Source organism: Camarhynchus parvulus, chromosome 18 (assembly GCF_901933205.1).
Source record: "Camarhynchus parvulus chromosome 18, STF_HiC, whole genome shotgun sequence".
Lineage (NCBI taxonomy): Eukaryota > Metazoa > Chordata > Aves > Passeriformes > Thraupidae > Camarhynchus > Camarhynchus parvulus.
In genome coordinates, this window is record NC_044588.1 from 7,695,984 (window position 1) to 7,718,604 (window position 22,621).

Below are 22,621 nucleotides of genomic sequence, written 5' to 3' on the forward strand. Positions count from 1 at the left end.
CACTGGGACCCTGCCAGTCCCCCTTCCCCTTCTCCTTGGCACCATCCAGGAGGAGCTTTTTTGCTTCTGAAGAGTTTTTCAGCATCCAGTTTTCATCCTGTCTCATTTTTCCTCCTCCTCATTCTCCCTAGGGATTCACTTAGCTCATTCTTTAGGTGGCATTTTTGTCACTTGCTTGCACCTTTGAGCACACACACACACACACACACAAACACACACTCAGATCAGGGTTAGCAATAAATAAAACTATTCCTTTCAAAACAGAAACTCATTCTTGTCAAGATTCCCATCTATAAATACCTCTGAAAAGGACAAGAAAGTTTAGCTTGGCATGAAAATGTGGGTACCATGAGGAATGCCATTTTTCAGTGCTACCAGAAGGGGCCCTGCAGTAGATGCATGCCATGGACTCAAACCTCCTGCCCAGAATCCATGCCTCTCCTGTGCCTGCCTGTGCTCTCTGACCCATACATTGGGCATGCCTGGGAAGCAAAATCTGCAGAAAGCTGCAGGGAGCTCCAGGCAGTCTGACTGGACAGGCAACAGCTCAGAAATTCCAGAAAAATGCCTTCTACAGTGAGGTAACAAGAACAGGAGTCAGCCCGTGATGAGGGACACCCCCATGCAGAGGAATTTCCCAACTCAGGAGATGGAGGGGCAGCAGGCCAAGAAAGGACTTGCTGGGGAGGGACTTCCCTGAGCTGGCAGGGGACAGAGGCAGGTTCCTGAGCCTCTGTGCCAGCCACTGCTTTCTCCTAAAGCATTCCTAAAGCTGGAGGTGCCCCCAGAACCCCGTGGCCCTCCACATCTGCAGTGACTCTTGGCTAATTTCTGATCTGCCCTCCAGCAGCCCCTGCCTTCTCCAGGGCAAGGCCAATTCTTCTTGCACCTTTGCTGGAATTTCCTGCTCTCCACACACAGATTCGTCTCTCCCCACAGCACGTCCACCTCTCAGAGCCCTCCCACACCCTGCAGGACCAGGCTGGAGGGCTCAGGCCATGGCTGGCTGCTGGGGCTGTGTTTGTGAAGGGCCAGGGCCTGCCTGGCTGATACAGCTCCCACAGGCGCCTGGATACCCCCAAACCACGAGTGAACAGCAAGAGTTCACCAGCTTTGCTCCTCCAAAGGGCTCCCCCTTCCCCAGGTGGCTGCCCTGGTGCCCCTGTGTCTCTGGCACACCTCGGGGGCACAAGGCAGAATGCCAAGGGCTCTCTCATCCCCTGCACTCCAGACACCACACTGGGGTCTGTGGCAGCAGAACAGCCCCTCCTCCCTGTTATCAGCTCTAGAGAAGGACCCCATCTGTGGGGGCTGCTGGGGCTGCTGATAGTGAGGCCCTTAGGTCAGGCCATTTCTGAACAAAGCCCCCTATCTCAACTCAAAATCCTTTCCCATTCTGGGCTCTGAAGCCATGTCTGGAGAGTCTGAGCACTCTGAGACACATTTGGCTAATCTCTGCCTGTGGCTGGCTGCTCAGGGCACAGCTGACACCTGTCAAAGTGATAGCAGAGGTGGCTTCCCAAAGAGGCCTGTCCTCCAAACCCTCCCAGGCTCAGGGCAAGCAGGAGCCAGCAGCCCTTAGCCCTTATCTCTCAGCTCTGCTGAGAGGAACCTGAGGTGTGTGAAGGCAGCTTTATCTCCCAAAGTGACAAAATGACTCCAATAAATAAGCTACCGGGCTGGGGAAGGTCCCAGATGTGTTTCTGGGATGTGCTTTGAACCAGCACAGCTCAGAGCTGAGCCGGGAGGAGCTGATGGAGGAGTGGAGTGTGCTGCCAGTGTAACCCTTCCTCACAGCCCACAGAGCACAGCAGGACGAGGGCACAGAGCCAAAGGGACCCCTTGGAGGGCAGGGTGACACAGGCTCATCCAGAGGCTGGCACAAAGATGTTGGTCAGGAAGATGAGCCTGGAGGGGTCACCAGACAACTCTCACCTTTCCTTTTTGGTCAAACCCTGTCACCCAGACAACGCTCACCTTTCCTTTTTGATAAAACCCCATCTGCTCCTCCTGTCCTGAGCATTAGAACCAGCCAGGTGTCCCATCAGAGGGAAAGGCTCCATGACACACCTCTGTGTGGTGGGACAGGGATGGACAGGGATGTAGGCCCTGCTCTGGGAGGGTCAGGAAGATGGGCCTGGAGGGGTCACCAGACAACTCTCGCCTTTCCTTTTGGTCAAACCCTGTCTGCTCCTCCTGCCCAATCATGAGAAGCAGCCAGGTGTCCCCTCAGAGGGAAAGGTTCCACCACACACCTCTGCACAGGGCATTGCTGAGCTCCTCTCCAGGCCCTGCTCTGGGAGGGTCAGGAAGATGGGCCTGGAGGTGTCACCAGACAACTCTCACCTTTCCTTTTTGATAAAACCCCATCTGCTCCTCCTGTCCTGAGCATGAGAGCCAGCCAGGTGTCCCATGAGAGGGAAAGGCTCCACCACACACCTCTGGACAAGGATTTGGGGTTGCTGAGCTGCTCTCCAGGCCCTGCCCTGGGAGGATGAGGAAGATGAGCCTGGAGGAGTCACCCGGACAGCTCTCACCTATTTCCTTTTTGATCAAACCCCATCTGCTCCTCCTGAGCATGAGAGCCATTCAGGTGTCCCATCAGAGGGGAAGGCTCCACGACACACCTCTGGCCAGGAATGTGGGGTTGCTGAGCTGCTCTCCAGGCCCTGCCCTGGGAGGGTGATGAACGTCAGCCCGCAGAGGAATCCAGCCACAGAGGACGGGCAGTACCGTACCAGAGCCGTCATCTCCCTCTTTTAGCTCTTCCCAGCTGCTTCCCTCCTTCTCCTGCACGAGGGAAACTGGTGACCAGAGCCCCAGGGTCAGGGCCATGCTCAGAGGAGCAGGCAGTCCTGCCATGTCCTGATTATGTCATTGGAAGCCAGAAAGAAAACCAGGTTTTTCGCATTTTTTCCCCAAATGTCATTTCCATTAGGTTGTCTGTTTCAGCCAATTTAAGCTCTCAGCAGAATTCCCACCAAATTTTGTATCAACTATTTTAGGGTAGGGTTTAAAAAAGTGAAAGAGTTTGACTAATTTTAAACCCAGCGTTCCCGAGGGACACTTAACAAAACACACCATGTCTAAAAACCTTTGGAGTTTCAAGGAGTTCAAAATAACATTCCAGAAGGGATCTTTAGAAAAATGTTCCTGCACCGGTCCCATTCCCGCCGCTGGACTGGGCCCACTCCCTTTAATATCCCACATTTGTTTTCCATTTAGCTATCAAACCTACATTAAAATAAAATCTCAGAGTAAATGAAATCAAGCTAACCTGCCTCCTTTCATTTCCAGAATATTTAAGGCATATTAAAGGAGCAGAGCCTGTCTGTTTTCATTGCCAGGGGGGTCAGGTAGCTCATGAGCTTCCCCTCTGAGCCCGTGGGATGGAGTCAAGGCTGAGCACACCTTTGCTTCCCTCATCCCAAACCCTCATGCTCTGCACCAACAGCCCTGAAACCACCCCAGGAGAGAAGTTCTGACTGCCACAGGAGGATTAAATATTGAAATGCAGGGGATAGAATCTGCCCAATGGACTGTGCTGGTGAAAATCAAATACTAGTCCTGTATTTTGAACCCAAATAATTCCTCCCAATGAGGCCAGAGAGGATTGTTTGGCTTTGAATCTGAGCACGTGGACAGTAGTGGATGGTCCACAGGTTGAAAACAGTGTAGATACTTCTTTTTTTCATTAATGGCTCAGAGACTGAAAACGCAGCTACAAAATGGTGAATACATCCCTAAAGATTCAAAAATGGTTGTTCTTAATTTGCATCTCCACCATAACAACAGATCCTTAGAACTAAAATAGAGATGGGAATTTTATAGCTTCTCAGAAATGAAGCAGGAATTGGCCAATGGGCCTTAGCAGTAGCTACAAGTTTTTCAGCACGAGGCATCTCAAAAGTATTTTAACCTTACAATACTTCTCTGTGTTATGCTTTGATCTCAAGGAAGCATGCAAAAAAAACAAAAAACAAAACAAAAACAAAACAAAACAAAAAAAAAAAAAAAAAAAAAAAAAAAAAGCAAACCCCAAATATATATATTACCTGACTAAGATAATAAGCAAAATCAGTAACATATATAGAAATAGAACCCATGGTTTTTAACTTTCAACCACTCTCTAAAATGGGACTGTTTCCCTATCTCCACTTTGAGATGGAGGGAATCCATAAATCTCATTTTACACTAAGCCGAGGACTCTGTGAAGCTCCCTCTGTACCTTTTGTCTGGAGAAACTGGATGTGTTTAGAGATGGTTTTATTAAAAGAGGCTAAGATGGAGTTATTTAAATCACCCTGCTTGGCATCCTGACAAAATTACCTGTGCTGAGCCCAAAATAAAAGCACCCTGTCACGTGCAGAATCCCATACCTTATATAAATATCAAAAAACTTCCCTCACTTGACCAAAAAAATACGTGTTTCTTTATTAGTGCTCCTCTCACTCATTTTTGCCCCTTTCTCACCCCTCTGCCCAGGTTACCCAGGGGCAGGGCTGCTCCCCAGCTCGGTGGCAGGTGGATTGTTTGGGGTTAACTCCTGAAATTCCATGTGGGAATGAGCCTCATCCTTGTACAACATCAGCACCCTTCTGGTGATGGCAGCCCTTTGAAAGCCATTTTACATTGTCTTGATCTGTGTGGTGGGGAGTGATAGTGACCATGTGAGAAAGAAGTTTTATTTTAGTTTATTCCTAGTTTTATTTTATTATTTATAAATTTATTAAGTTTTATTTTAGTTTATTCCTAGTTTTGTTTTATTATTCCTAAATTTATTTTAGTTTATTCCTAATGTTCATTGTATGGATGTCCTTCAACTCAAACATTTAATTTTTAGCTTTTTTTTTCATAGAAGAAGTAAAAATTAAGAATTTGTCTGAGTCAACATCTGCCCAGAGAGCATTTGCTAAAATATTAACTGTACAAGTCACTCAATACAAAGATTTCCCTCTTTCCATGAACAGCAGACAACATTTCTTTTTGTCAGCAAAGATATTTCAGATTTATTGAAGCATAGTACGATAGTCCGTGTCCCAAACATACAAACAAAACTATAAATAGTTCAGGAAGATAAGAAAAGTATCTTACGTAAATACTCAGCCTAAAATGAATCCAGAATCCAGGAATCCTTCCTTGCTCCCCACTATATTTAACATTTCCAGATGTGTCTGGATGACCAGTTTGGGATTAAGGGCCCACTCCTCAGAGACAATAAATTGGAATAAAAATCCTATATATATAAATAAATAAATCTACTTTTCTACAGCTGTCCCTGTCCTGAACAAGCATTTGCTATTTCACAACAGAGATGGTTTTCACTGGAATTTTCCTGTCCTATAGATCATTGCCAGGCAGTTTCCTTTTCTTACTGTGGCTTCCAATTCTTTTATCCCTTTGATCCTGTGGTGTTCAGACTGAACAGACTCAGATGTTGGAGTGGACCAGGGGCCTCAGTGATCTTCACATTGTCCCATTGTCAGTGATCTTGGTCAGGAAAAAATGTCACACCGTGCAGTCTGTGACAGGAGATGAAAGCTGAACTCCACATCTGATTTCTAATCTAATTTTTAATCTGATTTTTAGTCCAGTCAGGAAGGAGGAATGCAGCTCTCACAGAGCTTACAGCAGGGGCTAAAGGCATCCCCTGCTTGTCCCAGGACTGCCACTGCCCAGGGAGGAACCACATCCCACAGCCAGCACAGATTCTGTGGACTCCTCAGGGAGTCTCTTCCTTCTCAACCAGACATGTGAGGCTCTGAAAAATCCCTTAGTGCTTTCAAGTAAAATAAAAAGGGGAAAAAATTAGTTAATTTCTAAAAAGAAGTTTGTAAGAAATGAGAGATCATAAACCAAGCACATTTGGCTTGTTTTCCCTCAGAACTGGAAGGCTTTTGAGAGCAATGTGCAGAATGATTTTATTTCCAGGAGTTTCCCCTTCGTCTGCTTTAGAGTGGCAGGTCTGTGTTCACACAGCATCTCAGAGACCTGCCCAAAGAGCATCCCTGTGTGTTCCCAAGGCAGCAGCAGGCACTCCTGTCCCCCTGTCCCCAGTGCTGTGATATTTTCTGGTTGCAGAGCTCAACACACAGCTCGTGTTTGCACTGCTCGGGCTCCAGCAGCACCTCTATTTCTCATCAGTCAGAAAAAAAACCCAAACATAAACATCACAAGGTTATATACAGCACTGATTTCTATTTTTGTCATCTTTAAAATAGTAGGTAAGTCCCGTAGTTCTATCCAAGTTGGCCCAATTCCTCTTTTTGTTTGTTTGGGGTTTAATTATCTTGGAAGAAACGTGCTGGTGATTTTGGGTCTCTGCTGCAGTGCCGTGACCAAGTCTGTGCTTGGGTTATTCATCTCCAAGTCTGTGTTTTGCAAAGTTTGGCACCTCCATGCCCCTTTTCCATCTGGGAGAATTTCAAAATCTCTGCTTTCTCTCCTCCTGGAGTAGCACAGCCCGAGGGGAGGCTGCTGGAAGTGGGGTAAAGCATCAGCTCTTCACAGCTCCCGAGCAGACAGTGACTGGTGGAAGGAGACAGCAAAAAAATAAGGCTTGTGAGGGAGATTTTGGCAGCAAAAAAAGGCGTTTGATGGGGATTTTGGCAGCAAAAAGCCAGTGCCCTGTGGAGAGCTGCAGGGGGAATGGGTGCTGGGGAAGCTGGCAGCTCCTGGGCTGGAAAGGCAGATGCTGAACAGAGCCGTGCGTGAGCGGAGCTCGCCGAGCAGCGAGCCAAGGTGCAGGACAGTAGCAGCCTGGAACTTTATAAATAAACAGCACATGCAGATGGCAACAAGCAGATTCCTGTTCCTGCCCCAGGTCTGCGTGGCTGTGCAGGATCAGATGCTCCCCAAGGCTGCTGTGTGCTGTAAGCTCTGCTGGGTGCCCTCACCACAGCTCGCTGTCCTGCTGAGCAGGCAGAGCCCCTGCAGAAGTGCAGATTCTCTGGTTTTCAGCATGGTCTAATGTCAGGAGCAGAGGTTTGGGCTGGAGCAGGTCTGTGTGAGAGGGAGCTGGCTCCTGTTCTGTCCCAAAGCACCATGGACATGCTCATGTATTCCTGCCAGAGCTGGGCTGAGGGGACACTGAGGAACAGCAGTGAAAGTTCTGGGCTCAGGTATAAGGGTGAAACAGGGGAAAGGCACTCAAAGCATCAGTGATGGGGCAACATCTCCATGAGAACAGGGCTCAGGGTGAGCAGAACAGAGCCCTGTCCTGAGAGCAGCAGGTGGGATCAGTGTCTGTGCATCCCCGTGCCTGAGGCACTCAGCTGAGTGCAGAGGTCACCTGGCTGGGGAGGACTGGCAGTGCTGCAGGCACAGTCCTCCAGGAATCTGACAGTTTGAGTGAAATTTGGGATCCATCTGCACCCTCTTCCATGGCCAAGGCAGGCAAGCAATGGCATAAGATTCAGGGAAATAATGCATCTAATCCGCCTGAGTAATGCTAATGCAAGCCTCTTGATTAGTGTTTAGAAACCAGGCAAACAATTGATTTAAAATAATTGGTAAATTATGATTAAATAAAAACATTTATACAAAAGAGTTTGTCATTGATATGGTTAAATAAATATTTGTAGAAGTAACTTATACTTGGCCCGGTGCCTGGGCGATGAGCTCTCTTGGGCTGGCTGTGGTTTCATTTTAATAAAGACCAGAAGGCATTCCAGGAATACATAATGCTCCCAGCCCATCCCATGGATATCTGGGGCTTTAGCTCTGCTCGCCACTAACCCAGGCCCAGCTTTGCTTTGTGTCCCTCACCAGTGCTTGTCCCTGTCCTTGGTTGGGGCTGAGCCCCCAGAGCAGTGGCTGTGCCCAGGTGGCTCCGTGGGGATGCAGGCGGGAGCATCAGTGTGTTGTGAGCTGAGATGGGGCGGTGCAGGCTGCTCTGTGGGGAAGCCTGCAGCTCTGGAGCTGCTGCAGGGCTTAGAGCAACACAGCTCTTATCAGGCCCTGCTCAGTGGGAGATTTCCAAAAGCTTTACAGAGGGGTTAGCCTCATTATGGCCAGTTGGAGATAAGGAAACTGAAGGGAGACGTGACTTGCCCAAAGTCCTGCTGCGGAGGGAACAGAAGCCAGGTCACCCCTGGCCAGGCCCTGTGGAGCCTCCTCAGCTCTCAGGGTGCTGCAGACTCGTCCCACTCAGCCTGGCAGTGTCTGCACTGCCTGGGCATGCAGCTGCTCCATGGACCAAAGGGATCCATGCAGCCTCTCTGGCACCTGAGAGCACCAGGTGGGATCTGGAACAGGAGGTCTGGAAACACCCACAGAGTGAAGGGTGAGGGGGACACAGGTCAGCAAAATGGGTTATCTGGGGTCTGGGGGTGACACTGGCACTGCCATGGCTTCTCTCCCTCATTTCCAGGCAGCCACTGTGTCACCAGCACTTGGAGCAGCCAGGCCAGGCACAAAACCCTTCCTGCCTGCACTGGCCACCCAGACAGCAGCCAAGGGCTCCTCACTGCTACAAAACACACCAAGCTTGGCCTCACACGTTCCTCATTGCCCACAGCACTGGTCATGCAGCTGCTCTCACCAGTCCAGCTGGCTGGGGAGTCATAGGGACATCACCCTGCTCTTGGGGACATCACCCTGGCCCCAGCCTCACCCTCCTCATGCTCTGGCAGAGGCTCCTGAGCCTGGGGGGTGAGGGCTGCCTGGAAGGGAGGCACATTTGGCTGGCAGTAAAGGCAGGAGAGCACTGAGCAGCACTCAGAGGCATCCAGCAGCACAGCCTGGGGGTGCTTGGACCCGTGCTGGGGTGAGCAGAGGGGCTGGCTACAAGAGGAAGGACACAGGCAGCCAGCTCTAGGCTTGGTTTGCACCATGCACAAGGCACTGGGGAGGTGAGGGACGAAGTTCCTGCTTTGCTGGGCTGCAGCATTTGAGGTTTGCCCCAGGCACCCCTTGAAGGGGAGCTCAGCACCCGGGAGCATCCTGCTGGTGGCACGAGACATCAGAACAGCCAGGGGTGGGAGAGAAGTCCCTTGAAGGGAGCAAGTCCCCAGCTCCATTGGGAAACTGTGCCCAGAATGGCATTTCCAGTGGATTAAAATAGAAATGTGCCTGCCCCAGCTGTGAGACACAGAAATTCACAGTCCCACTCTCTGCACACCCCCTCAGTTGTGCCCACAGGGAATTCACAGAGCCTGTCCCAGCTCTCCCCCGCACAGGGACAGGGGACCAGACTCTCCACTGCCTGTGAGTGCTCCCCAGGGCCACGCTCAGGGCATGCAGTGCTGCTGTGCTGGACCTCCCAGTAAGGCCAGAGCCCTGACCTTGGTGTCCCACCAGAGCCATGAGTCAGGAGGCAGCTACTGGTGTCTCCCAGCCCTCATCCCCTCCTCTGGCCAGCATGGGCTGTGTCTGGCCTGGCCCTTCCCTCTGCTCTGCATGGACACAGGAGGCCCCTGAGTGCCTTGAGCTGCTGCCAGCACAGCCCACTTGACCTGAGCACTGTGCTGCAGCCCCAGGGAGAGCATCACCCCTCCCTCCTGCTGACCTCCCTCAAACCAGCCCAGACCCTGAGCCTTTAACTCTTCCTTCACCTGCTCTGATCCCCTCTGCCCCCCATCCTGAAGCTCCTGGAGTGGCTGAAGGAGTGACAGGAGTGACAATCTGCCCAGAGCCAGGCAGTCAGGGATGAGTGCCAGTGACCCCAGGGTCCCTGCAGCCTGGAGCACATGGGGAGGGATGGGCAGGGCCATGGGACATGGGACATGGGACATGGGACACGGGACATGGACAGGGGACATGAGACATGGGACATGGACAGGGGACTTGGGACATGGGATATGGGCCATGGGCCATGGGACATGGACAGGGGACATGAGACATGGGACATGGACAGGGGACTTGGGACATGGGATATGGGACATGAGACATGGGACATGGACAGGGGACTTGGGACATGGGATATGGGCCATGGGCCATGGGACATGGACAGGGGACATGAGACATGGGACATGGACAGGGGACTTGGGACATGGGATATGGGCCATGGGACATGGACAGGGGACATGAGACATGGGACATGGACAGGGGACTTGGGACATGGGATATGGGACATGAGACATGGGACATGGACAGGGGACTTGGGACATGGGATATGGGCCATGGGCCATGGGACATGGACAGGGGACATGAGACATGGGACATGGACAGGGGACTTGGGACATGGGATATGGGCCATGGGCCATGGGACATGGACAGGGGACATGAGACATGGGACATGGACAGGGGACTTGGGACATGGGATATGGGACATGAGACATGGGACATGGACAGGGGACTTGGGACATGGGATATGGGACATAGGACATGGACAGGGGACTTGGGACATGGGATATGGGACATGGACAGGGGACATGGGACATGGGATATGGGACATAGGACGTGGACAGGGGACATGGGACATGAGACATGGGATATGGGACATGGGATATGGGACATGGACAGGGGACATGGGACATGGGACGTGGGATATGGACATGGACAGGGGACATGGGCCATGGACAGGGGACATGGGATGTGGGCCATGGGCCATGGACAGCCTCCAGCACGGTGCCCGCCTGTGGCCGCTCTCCACCCTCACTGCACATCCCTGCTCAGTAAACACAACAGCCAGAGTTTCACAATCAAATATTTATGCTAGTAAAAAAACATTTTACATAATCTTTAAACAGCTATGTCATCTCCCTATATTCATTCTCTGATCTTTCTGTTTTCGGTAGGGATTGGAGAATTTAGTGTATTTACAAAGAAATAAATATTATGGTGAAAACATCAGGCAGCTTAATAGTAGCTTTAGCAAAGTGCAGAAGTATTTTTGTGTTCATGTTGTCAATTGCATAATATCTTCTGGACCTTCATAAATTGAGGAACCTTGCTTGGATGCTTGCAGCACTGTGATAAATAGTTCACAGCTCCAATTCAAGCAAGGCTGGCTGCTGTCAGAACAGGAAGAGCTCATGACATCTCTGCCATAAATTCCAGCCCTGAAGCTCTGTGGGGAGATAGGGAAGGGACAGACCACTTAAAGGCCTGGCAGACAGTGGCAAATTCAGGATATCTCAGAATATTTCAGGGTATTTCAGGATATTTCAGGATATTTCAGGATATTCAGCGTTCAGTGGAATGCTGCTGGGATGGTGCTCACCAGGTGCTCTCAGAAGTGAAGGACTGGACCATCCCTGCTCCCAGCTCCCTGACCATGCTCTGACCATGTCCTGGGCTAGGACACAGCCAGGATCTTTGTGAGCTGGTCCCTAGAGGCCACCTCTGCTTCACAGTGGCAGAGACACTGCTGCCTCGCCAGCTCCAGCTCAGAAAGCCTCTGTTTGTCCCAGGTGCTGGAGAGGAATATCCTGTTTGCCATGTGAAAGCCCAAGCTCTTTTCTGTGCAATTCACCCCCAAGTCTCAGGCATGCAAAGAGAAGGTAATTTCTCTCCAGGTTCCTAAAGGCCATGGTGAGCTGGAGCTTTGCTGGTGCAGTCTCAGAGCAGGAGGTTCATATCTGCCCTGAATTCACATCCACTAATGGCCAGTTCAGGGAAAATTCTTTCTCAGGGAAAGATTTCTTCTTCCATTCTCTATCACAATGATGACATCCTGTCTGTAGGCCTCTTCAAAGGATGTCCAGAGTTCCTTGTGAGCCTTGGCTACTGGTTTCCCTGTGCCCTTGGCTACTGCTCCATGCTCTGTATTGGGTATGAATGGAGGAATGCTCTCCTCCTGATATTTGTAAAATCAACTCTTTTTGCAGCCTTCCCACCCCTTCAGGGCTCAGAGTTTTGCCAGCCTGGGGACATTCAGCACAGAGATGTGTGCCAGTACAGCTGTCCCTCCCCAGGGGACCTTGGACACCAACAGCTGCACAGCACACAGCAAATTATCACTGCTCTGCACACGGGATGGGGAGTCAGACCATCAGATCTGCCTTTCCAAAACATGCTGGGAAGATTCAAGAAATAAGGCCATGGCAGGAGGGGTCTTTTCCAAGTGGAGCTCCAGGTGCTAGGGAAAAGAAATCAAAGACAAAGCAGTCTCATTCCCACAGGAGAGGACATCTGAGCAGACATGGCTGGCAGAACACCAGCTTTGGGGGAACTCCCCTTCTTTGGCACAGATGTCACACACTGACCCCTCTAAGTCCCCACAGGGGTTTCACTGGAACTGCAGCTCAATTTGTTCTTTTCCCCAGAGTGGCAAATCTACATACAAACAAACAATCTGCTTTAAAATAAATCAGTCCCATAAACAATAGGGTTGGAAGATTAGAAGGGACGGCTTCCTGGGATCTGGTGAGCAGCTCAGAGCTGATATCCCTATGACTCTGGGGTGTGACTTCTCAGTTCAAAGGAATTCCCTGCCATGACTAATTTATTCTGGCATTTAAGGCTCAATTTCACTCAGTGCAGGCAAGATGACCTTGATTACAACAGAGGTGCTTATAGCAGAGCTGGGAACAGGGGATGGGAAGCAGCTGAGGTCTCTGCAGGGACCTGTGTGCCTGTGTCACCTTCCAGAGAAAGGTGGTGATGCAGCTGCTGGTGAGGCCCTTTTCAGAGCTGAGCTGTAGTGCAGACACAGCCAAGACACCAGGGCTGGGCAATGTCAGCTCTGGAAACTCCTGAGGACCTTGTGGGGGGATAAATATTTCTGGGCTACCTAAAGCAGGCAGCAGGCAGGCAAATGGCTCAGAATCTGTGGTGGCATCTCAGTCCTGTCCCTGCCTCTGAGGTTTATGAGAGACAGCTTTCCTGTTTCCTGAGGACACCAAGAGAACGTGGCCAGGGCTGACTCTCACACAAGGACCATCACAGGGGAACACCAGCTCAGGACTGTGAGGTCAGCAGTTGAGCAATTTGCTGAGATGAGTCAACAAATTAGAGCTTGTTAGAGGTTGTGTCAGCTCCTAAGAAAGATGTGTCTCCATTCCCCACTGGTATCTCAAGGAAAGAAAAGGAAAAGGAAAAGGAAAAGGAAAGGAATTGGAAACTTCAAAGGGAGCAGAGATACCTGAGTGGAGCTTTGGCCAGCAGGAGCAGTAAATCAAACAGGAGTTTGCAAAGCAAAAAGTACAAACCCCTGCAGTTTGAGACACTGGGTGTCTGTGAGTCCTGCCTTATCTTGAGCTGTTCATGGCATGGTTCTGCTCAGGGGTGGAGTTAGTTTGTTTGTTGTTGTGATTGTGATGTTAACTCCATTAGAGAGGACATTTCAAGTACAGTGGACTAAACATTAGGAAAAATTAGTAAGGAACAGGACTCTGGCCACCTTGCTGGACAGTACAGTAGAACTCTGTTTACCAGCTCAGCTCAATACTTGGAGATCAATTTATTTAAATCATCTCTCCCTTGCCAGTGATTAAGGAAAATCCACTCCATCAGCTGTAGCATGAGCAGGAAATCACATCCAGCCCATGGCAAGCAGGGAGCTCAGCTCAGGAGAGCCTCATTAACCTCAGTTGTCAGGTAACAAGCAAGAGGCCAAGAGGAAATGGCCTGGAGTTGTGCCAGCATTTAGGAAAAATTTCCTCCCTGGAAGGGTGTTCAGGCATTGGAACAGGCCAGCCAGGGGAGTGGTGGGATGGCCATCCCTGGAAATGTTCAATAAATGAATGGATTGGCTGCTGAGAGGCATGGGCAGGGGTGGGCTTGACAGTGCTGGGTTGGCAGCTGGACTTGGTGATCTCAGAGGGCTTTTCCAGCCTAAATGATTCTGTACTTCTATCCCATGGACCACATGAGGGTGAGAGACCCCAGGAGTTCTCTGCTGTACTGGGATTCTGATGAATCAGAGCCTCTGGGGAGATGAGTGTAGAAGCCCTAAAATTCCTATCCCCAACCCAAACTGTTTAGGAGAACTTCCCAGAAACCATGGGATTAAAATAAAGTAAAATTAAAAACAAAACAAAACAAAACAAAACAACAACAACCAAGAAACAATCCCAAGAAAACTTCAAACCAGTCCTGAAGTATTTTTATGACCTAGAGAGAATTTAGGCAGCTTCCTAGGTGGGGGGACCCACATGTCAGGGAAGCTGAGATCTGTCCTTGACTTAGCTTGGCTTGTTCTCCTTCCATTACACAGTAAAAGGTGCCAGCAGATCACCCACTCCAGTGAACAGATGTGGGCTTGGGGAAGGGGAGCCTCAAAGGGTCTGCTTTTCTTTATTTTGAGTGTTTGCAATCAGCTCCTCTCCTCTGAGAGCGTGTTTGCTACGTGGGGAGGGATCCTCCACTACAACAGCACCCTCAGCCTCCTTGGGATTGCTGTGGGACAGGGAGCCTGGAGCCAAGGCTCAGCTCTGCCTCACATCCCACACGTCCCTGTGGCCAGGCTCAGCCCTGCCTCACACACCCCGTGTCCATGTGCTGAAGCTCAGCCTTGCCTGCAGATCCCGTGTCTGTGCGTCCAGGCTGAGCCCTGCCTCACACACCCCCCCATGTCCGTGTGCCACAACTCATCCCTGCCTTGCCTATTGTGTGTCTGTGTGCCAAAGCTCAGCCCTGCCTCACATTCCCCATGTCCGTGTGCCCAGGCTCAGCCCTGCCTGCAGATTCTGTGTCTGCGTCCTAAAGCTCAGCCCTGCCTTGCCTGTCCCGTGTCCATGTCCTAAAGTTCAACCCTGCCTCACATGCCCCGTGTCCATGTGCCAAGGCTCAGCCCTGCCTTACAGATCCCGTGTCCGTGTCCTAAAACTCAGCCCTGCCTGCAGATCCCGTGCCCGTGTCCTAAAGCTCAGCCCTGCCTCACCTGTCCCATGTCTGTGTCTATGTGCCCAGGCTCAGCCCTGCCTTACAGATCCTGTGTCCGTGTGCTAAAACTGAGCCCTGTCTTGTCTGTCCCGTGTCCGTGTGCCCAGGCTCAGCCCTGCCTGTCCCGTGTCCGTGTGCCCAGGCTCATCCCCACCTCACATGTCCCGTGTCCGTGTGCCCAGGCTCATCCCTGCCTGTCCCGTGCCCGTGTGCCCAGGCTCAGCCCTGTCTGTCCCGTGCCCGTGTGCCCAGGCTCATCCCTGCCTGTCCCGTGCCCGTGTGCCCAGGCTCAGCCCTGCCTGTCCCATGTCCGTGTGCCCAGGCTCAGCCCTGCCTCACATGTCCCGTGTCCGTGTGTCCAGGCTCAGCCCTGCCTGTCCCGTGCCCGTGTGCCCAGGCTCAGCCCTGCCTGTCCCGTGCCCGTGTGCCCAGGCTCATCCCCGCCTCACATGTCCCGTGTCCGTGTGCCCCAGCAGCACACGGGAGCATCCCAGATGGATAATCCCTCGGGAAAGGAGTGCACAGAGCAGCCCGGCTCTGGGCACACCTGTGCGGCAGCAGGGCCACCCAGGTGACACCTGAGCAGCCCCGTGCTCACCCCCTGATCCCTGCGGGCACTCTGTGCCCCTGCCCCTGAGCGCATCCAAGGCAGCGCTCAGGTGGAAGGACCTTCCCAAAGGCATCCTCTGGCCGGGACACTCATCCCGACCCCAGCGCTTCCCTCACCGCCGGGAACTGAGCCCCCCAGCCCCAGGGAGGTGCGGGACCCGTGTCCCACCACGCTGCAAAGAGTTAAGCCCTGGCTCTGTTGATATTTCCAGCGGCTCCCAAAGTCGGCGGAGACGGGGAGCGCCCGGATTGGCTGCGTACGGCCGGTAGTAATTAGGATCAGATATCAAACTTCTGTCTTTGCTAAGACCCTTTCCGATAGTCGCTGCTCCCCGCTAGACGATGACATCAGCCAGGACACCCAGCTGCTGGTAGTAAACTCCGAGCGGGAGGAGGCTCCCGCTGGCTCCACGTTAATTAGTTCAACACAGCACAGGGGGAGCAGTCGGTGTCTGTGCAGGGTCACTGCTGGATGGGACCAAATCTTACAAAGGCACTTGCTGCTCCTTGCCAGCCGGCTGTAAAAGCACCCCGAGAGTCCAGGAGAGCTGGATGAATGCTGAGCACCAGCCACGGTTTGGTCGGCTTTTCCCTGTGGAGGAAGTTAATGGTTTAAGTGAGGGGCGTCTGGATCTGCTCCCCGAGTCACCATGACTCTCCTGGGGTCTGAGCACTCCTTGCTGATTCGGAGCAAGTTCAGATCAGGTAGGGAAAACCTTGAGATTTCTCTTAAAACTTCTCTCTCTGTCAAGCCGTAGGCACAGAGTGTTTTGCATTAAATGTTGGGAAGCAGCATGTGAGCAAAAGACTCGAGGGATTGTAGAGCTGTCACGGCTTTGCTCTTCCAGAGGCTGTTCCACAAGTGGAGAGACTCATCTTCCTTCCTCTCTCTTGCTTTTTTTTTTCCTCCTGGTTTTTCGTTGTCTTTGATTTATGTCCGTGGTTGATTTCGGTAAAACTGCAGCTCCCGGTTCTCCTGCTCTGGCCCTGCTGAGAAGGGTTTGGGCAGGAAGCCAAAAGGGCATCTGGGATAAACAAGGTGCCTAATGCTGTGTGTATATTCCAGGTGCTCCTGTGGGTCTGGGTGGGATAACCACGGGGAGCACGGGCCTGACACCCTCTCTGACAGGCAGCTGAGCTTGTTCCGTTAAGTTGTGACTAATTGGAGAAAAATGAATTTGAAGAAATGCGTCATTTTTAGAAGTAAAAATAACAAATGGAACATGAAAAGTATTTAAAGTGACATCATCAGAGAAATAAAACCAGAGGCACACACAATTGATTGCCACTGGCGGAGGGTTTGCAGTAAAACATGCCTCCAGCTCGTGAGGCAGGGGAAGCACCAGGCAGGGGCTTCTCTGAGGACAGGCACTGAGTGAAGGTGAGTGAAGGTGAACTATGGGACAGTCTCTCCTAGAGCAGCCCCTCTGCTGGATGTTCATGCCTCTAGTCACTGGCTGCATCTATAGTAAGTATGCTCTCCTTGGGAGTGGGTATCCTGACTTATTGTTTCGTAAATTTTAACAGTAATGCCAAAAAAATTGTTCTCAAGGTGCTTTCTCTAACCTTCCCGGAGGTGAAGTTCTCCCTGGGGATATTATCTGTGAGGATGTGCAGATAAATCAGCTGCATGTGCTGGATGGGATGCTTTAAATGCAGGCAGGGCAGTCACGTTGGAGCATGCACCCGCTCTGGCATGTCACCCACGCCGTGTGTGTTTCTGCCTCCTTCCTCACTGTAGATAATGAAATGGGAGATTTATGGTACTGATGGGAGACATGAGTGGTGTTATCAGGATCTCTTAGATAGCTGGGTGGTCAACTTGAACTTTGTTTTCTTAGCAAATACAAAGTTGGCAATTGGTTGAAAACCCCAGAGTGTGTGTGCAAACACAAGTGTCCTAGTCTGGCTGAATTATACAAAGCCTTGGTCCAGGTCTTTGGTGTGGTTTCCATATCGCTCTGATCTTACATTTCATTAGATTAAGTCATTCCTTAAATTTTGTTGGTATATTATGGTACACTGCTGTTCATTTGAAAAAAAAATCTCAGTCTAACAATTCCTCCAGCATGTACAAAGCAACACTGCCACCTCCCTGAGGAGTGGAGGATGGGCTGTGCATTGTCCCTACATTCTTTTCAAATGAACCAGGATTGTTTTTAAGGCTCATTTCTGGTTTATTTGTAAGCTGGCTTTATTATGGAACCAACAGCGGGCTCTCTAAACATATTTTTCAAATGATTCTCCAGGAAAAGTAAACTTTCTGGGTCTTTGCATCCATAAATTCTCGTGCCTTTCAGCATTTCTAGGACAGTTAATTTGTGGGGCATTCTTTGGTTCATGATTTATTCCCACAACTGCTATCCCTGCTATGGCCTGGTGAAAGGCAGGCTTCCCATTTGACAAGATTTGTCTGCCTGTTGATTTTGTTGGAGCTTGGCTCACCAACATCCCAAATGCTGTCTGCACCTCGCTGTCCCCAAGGCTGTGACCGCTGCTAACATGGGACATGGCCACAGCACGGCCCTGTTGTCACAGAGTGATGAGGGAGGAGACCAGGATGCTGAGAAACCCAAATCAGTCAATAAAGCATCTTTCAGTCTGTGCTGGATTTTTATTAACATGGGGAACAGAGAAGAAAAAGCAAATATTTAATGGAATAGCTTTTATTTGCAAAGTCTCTGTGGCACAGTTTCCCGTGGTGTCCCTGCTCTGTGTGCAGGATTTGTCAGCTGCAAAGCCCCACAGGGATGTCAGGAGGAGCAGAGCTCTGGTTTACCATCCTCTATTTGCTTGGAATAGGGTTGAACGCCTCAAACAGCCCATGGCTGTGCCCCACACCATCCTGCAGGGCTCAGGGGCTGTGAGAGGGGACAGCAGCAGTTCCAGAGCTGTGTAGCTTGCACAGAGGTAGGAGGGATCAGCCCCAAGGAGCCACACTGAGCTGTGCTACATCATTTTGGGAACACTCCTCAGCCAGCAGGTGTGAGGCTCTGTTTGCTCCCAGGTTTGGGAAGGATTAGCTGTGCTCCATGACTCGTGATGAGTCTGAATCCCTTTTGAAGGATTCCAGGCCAATATTAAAGAGGGCTGAAGTAAATCTTAATAACTAAATTTCTGCTGTCTCTCCCTGGCCTGCACAGGCTGGGCAGCTGAAGGAGCTCTGTGAGTGTGTTTAGGGGAGCTGGAGATACATCACTTGTTGCTTCCTCCTCCAAGAATCCCTTTGATCTCTGTGTTATGCACCAGGGAGACAAAGTGAGGCAAGGAGGTGGCAGCTAGAAGGTGGTGGCACTAGTGTGGCTCCAGGGTCAGCTCTCCTGCCCCTCACTTCCATCCAGCAGCAAGCAGAAGTGTGTTTATGCAGGAAAGGCTGCTGTGGTGGTGGCTGTGGCTTTTCTCAGCGTGCCCAGCCATCATCCCTTGAGTGCCACAGCAGTTTCTGCTGTTCTTGTCTCCCCAGTGGTCACAGTGAAGGACACAGCTGTGCCATGAGGAGGGACAGTGGCTATCCCAGTGCCAGGCATTGAACCACCCCAGAGGAGAGGGAAAATCACCACCCCACTGCAGTCCTGCAGGGTCCTGCTTCCCTTCCTCAAGGAGCTGTGCGCCTCTTTATTTTGTCTGCTTGGCCAAAGATAAATATTCTGATCTGAGGTCATCCTGACAAATTTTGCAGGAATGATGAGTCTTCAAGTCTGCCGTGCTGTCCCATATGATCCAGCTATCAATGGGATTGCACTAAATCAACAGGACATGGAAGTGCTGTTCCAGAAACACGTTTAACTCTTCCCAGAGATGATCATTTATGTGATCTCTTGCTCTGAGTGCAAACCAGTTGTCCTCCAGCACTGGAGAAGCTTTGGCATCAGACAAAGCAAACAAAGCTGACAAATGCAGATCCAACCTTAGCCCTGACCTTTTTTTTGCAGCTACATGGAAAGAGCTTACAAAGCCAACATCTGCCTAACTTCAGTGGTAATTCAGATAATTGGTGAGAAGTGAAAGTTTAACACTGTAAATAAGGCTCTGCATGGCTTGGCATGGGGTACCAAGACCTAATTGTGGACACATGGGTGTGGGTTTGCAGACAGGGCTTGCCAGGCTCCATGGAGGAAAGAATTCCTGCTTACACATAGGGCTTGAATGAAACTGAGATGGGAGAGGAATTTATTCTGTCTGCCTCCAGTGGCCAGAGCAATTTGGACCAAAATCAGCAGGTCAATAAAGGCAGAAGAGAATAGGTCTTGGTAGGGTGTTTGGCCAGGCGTTTTGGCAGAACCTTTATTTTGATTTTCCTGGTGTCCAAAGATAAAGCATGTGCCTGTGTTTCCTCTCGGATCATGAACTCATGCAGCTCACAGTCAGTGTGTGTGTGTTCAAACATGGCCTTGCTGTAGCTGATGAGACTGTTTTGTGAAGTTTTTGTAAAACACTGGCTTGATGTAGATCAGTGCTTGGTTTCGTTTTTCTGGCATCTTGTCCCTCGGTGTTTTAATGGGCAATCATGTTTCTTTGTCAGTCAGGCATGTGCTGTAGCACAGATCTGTCTGGGCTGCTCATGGGGGTGTTGAATGGGTGACTCCAAGGGGACAGCCTGTTCTCAGGACCATGGTGAGGTTGGGTTGCACATCATGATGGATTCAGAGAGATTTCACAGCTGGTTGTGCCCATTTGGTGCTCTGGAATCCTTGCTAGCCAGCTGTGCTAGCCTAGTGTCTCTTCCAAGGTACCTGAAGACCTGGATTTGGGGTTAGAAATGTAGTTCTCACCCATGTAGAGATTTTTCAGTGCAGTCTCCCAGCTAACACACACATTGGTAGCACATCTGTCTGTTAGGAGTAAAATGCTCCCAGCTCTGAAGTGACATCACAGACAGAGATAGAGCAGTGCCCACCTGGGAAAGGACTGACCAGGGCTGTCCATGGCTGTCCTGGCTGAGCAGTGCCATTTCCAGCTTCATCTCTGCTCACACAGCTCCCACAGAGGTCATGTTAAGGATAACACAGGCCTGCAGACATGATGTTAAGAGAAATCACTTTGTGGCTTGTGGCTCAGATGGGCTGAGACCCATGGAGGGGCTCAAGACAAAGTCTGGCCAAGGTGTTTTTGCAAAACAGCAGCTCCAGGAAAGTCCTGTGAGACCCTGCTGGGGCAGCACCAAGGAGGCTGCCTGGCTTGACACCCACTCAGAACCACTGCAGGCTGGAAGGAAGGAGCCCCACATCTGCTTGGAGAGCTGACTCCTGCTCCTGGTGCAGCTGTGAGGAGCAGACACAGTCCTGAGAGGGCCATGAGCAGCATGATTGAACCCACCAGAGTGCCAGCCCTGATCCTGCCCTGCTAGGACCTTGGGACACTGAAAGGAGCCCACGGGGCAGCTCCTCTTCCCCAGCAGGCACACACTAGCTCAATTTTTAAATGGAAATCGCTGACAATTTTTAAGTGGAGGGCCAGTCTCACAGCCAGCACCAGTCCTGCCTTTCACAGGGGGCTGGGTCCAGAACAAGGCCAGGAGTTGGACTTGATGATGCCTTCCAGCTGTGGATATTCTCTGGATCCAGGGTGACTTTCTGGCAGTCAGTGTGTGAGCAGGGGCGGGTCAGCAGGTGCCTCTGGTGCACACCATGGCCATGAACAGGTCTGTGTTTCACCTTTGCTCAGCTGCTGCTTGGTGCGCAACAGAACTGCTGCTCTTTCCCCCTCCTCACTCCCAATTTGTTGCCAGCCCAGCAGAGCTGTCCCCATCCTGTGCCCCACTGAGGTGCTCACACTCCTCAAACCCCAAACTGAGCCACCAGGGCAGGAAGGAGCTGCTGGTGGCAGAAGGGACAGGGACGTGCTGCTGCTGCTTTTTCAGTGCTCTCCTCCTTGGAGACAGAGCAGCCCCAGCTCGAGGTCAGGTCAGCTGTGGCTTTGCCTGCCTGTCCTAGTCCTGAACCCCGTGAGGAGGGCACTTCCCCCACCCCAGGGGACACAGCCCTGGGCTGCTCAGCCAATTCCCCAAGGACAGGATGGTGCTGGAGGGCTCTGGCAGTGCCCCAGTGTGGGGATGCAGGTGATAAAATCCCATCCCACCCTGACTGTCTGCTGAGCACCGACTCAAAGTGTCCTCCCAGGCTGAAGGAGATGCCAGATCTGCCTGTTCCTGGCGCGGGGAGAAGATGTGAACATGTCTTTTCTGTGCATCACCAGGCCAGGCAAGGCCCAAGCTGTTCTCTGAGCTTCCTCCAGCTCTGAGCTCAGCTCCAGGAGAGGAGGATGACTCAGGACTGCAAGTCACAGGGCTCAAAGCCTGGGGCACCAGAGGCAGCTGGGACTGGCGCCAGGCGGTCTTGTTTGCACCCCAGCCCTACTGCACAGGACATTTCTGCAAGCCAATATCCGTGGATGGGACTTGGTGCTAGCATAGAAGTGAGGAGTATTTATTTCTAACAGAAAAGGTTCATGAGCAAATTCATTGGGATAGGTCTGCCCTGTCTCTCATCATCCCAGGAGGGTTTCTCATCTGGGGTACCCCAGGAGGGAGCAGGATTGCTGAAAGGAAGGTGTCTCAGCTGGTGGTGGCCCAGCAGTGTGCCTGGCTGCTCCCTGGCTGCCACTTGTCACCATCCAAACTGCTGCAGGCAGCCAACAAGGACGGGGGGTGGCACCAAAATTGTCTCTTCTGTGCTTCAGCCACCGCTTTTCATATGATAAATGTTCCTCTGAAGTGTTAGCAGAGCAGTTCCCTTGAAAAATAAGAATGTTTGTGAAAATTTCATTCCCATGCAGCACTCAGGCCTGCAGACATCAGCAAAGGAAGAGGAAAGGAATGGAGCTGGGGTCAGACACTGCTCCAAGGAAAGAAGCAGCTGAATGGTGGTTTGGGTGGTGCCAGGGGCTCCTCCAGCCCTGGTTTTAAGCACTGTTGATTTTAAGGGAAAGGTGCAAGCCCTAAACTGGCATCTGCCAAGATGCAGCGCTGCCTCAGAGGCTGCTTCCCTCTTGTGCAGGGATGTTCAGCATTTTTGTCTGACACCGTCCACTACATTTCTTCAAATGGTTTGCAACAGGTTTTGGAAGTCCATAGAAATATTTGAGAGTCAAGTCATGCATCCTACTGCATGAGGAGGTCCAGACTGGGATGAATATTTGGTGGCTGAAGTAACTCTTTCAACTGTTGAGTGTGTGCTGCTCCTGGAAGTGGCTGGTACTTGCAATGGCCTGTCCTCACATTATTTGACAGAAAAAAAAAATTCCT

General features: G+C 51.2%; 1 protein-coding gene across 1 annotated transcript in view; it reads left to right on the forward strand.

Annotated features, from left to right (window-relative positions):
* The first annotated feature begins 15,760 nt into the window (after positions 1-15,760).
* Positions 15,761-22,621, forward strand: part of MYOCD (myocardin) — a 34,549-nt gene continuing 27,688 nt past the window's right edge. The window contains exon 1 of the mRNA XM_030962029.1: positions 15,761-16,083. Coding sequence (XP_030817889.1) covers positions 16,029-16,083 — 55 coding nt within the window. The 5' untranslated portion in view covers positions 15,761-16,028. The remainder of the gene's footprint in view (positions 16,084-22,621) is intronic.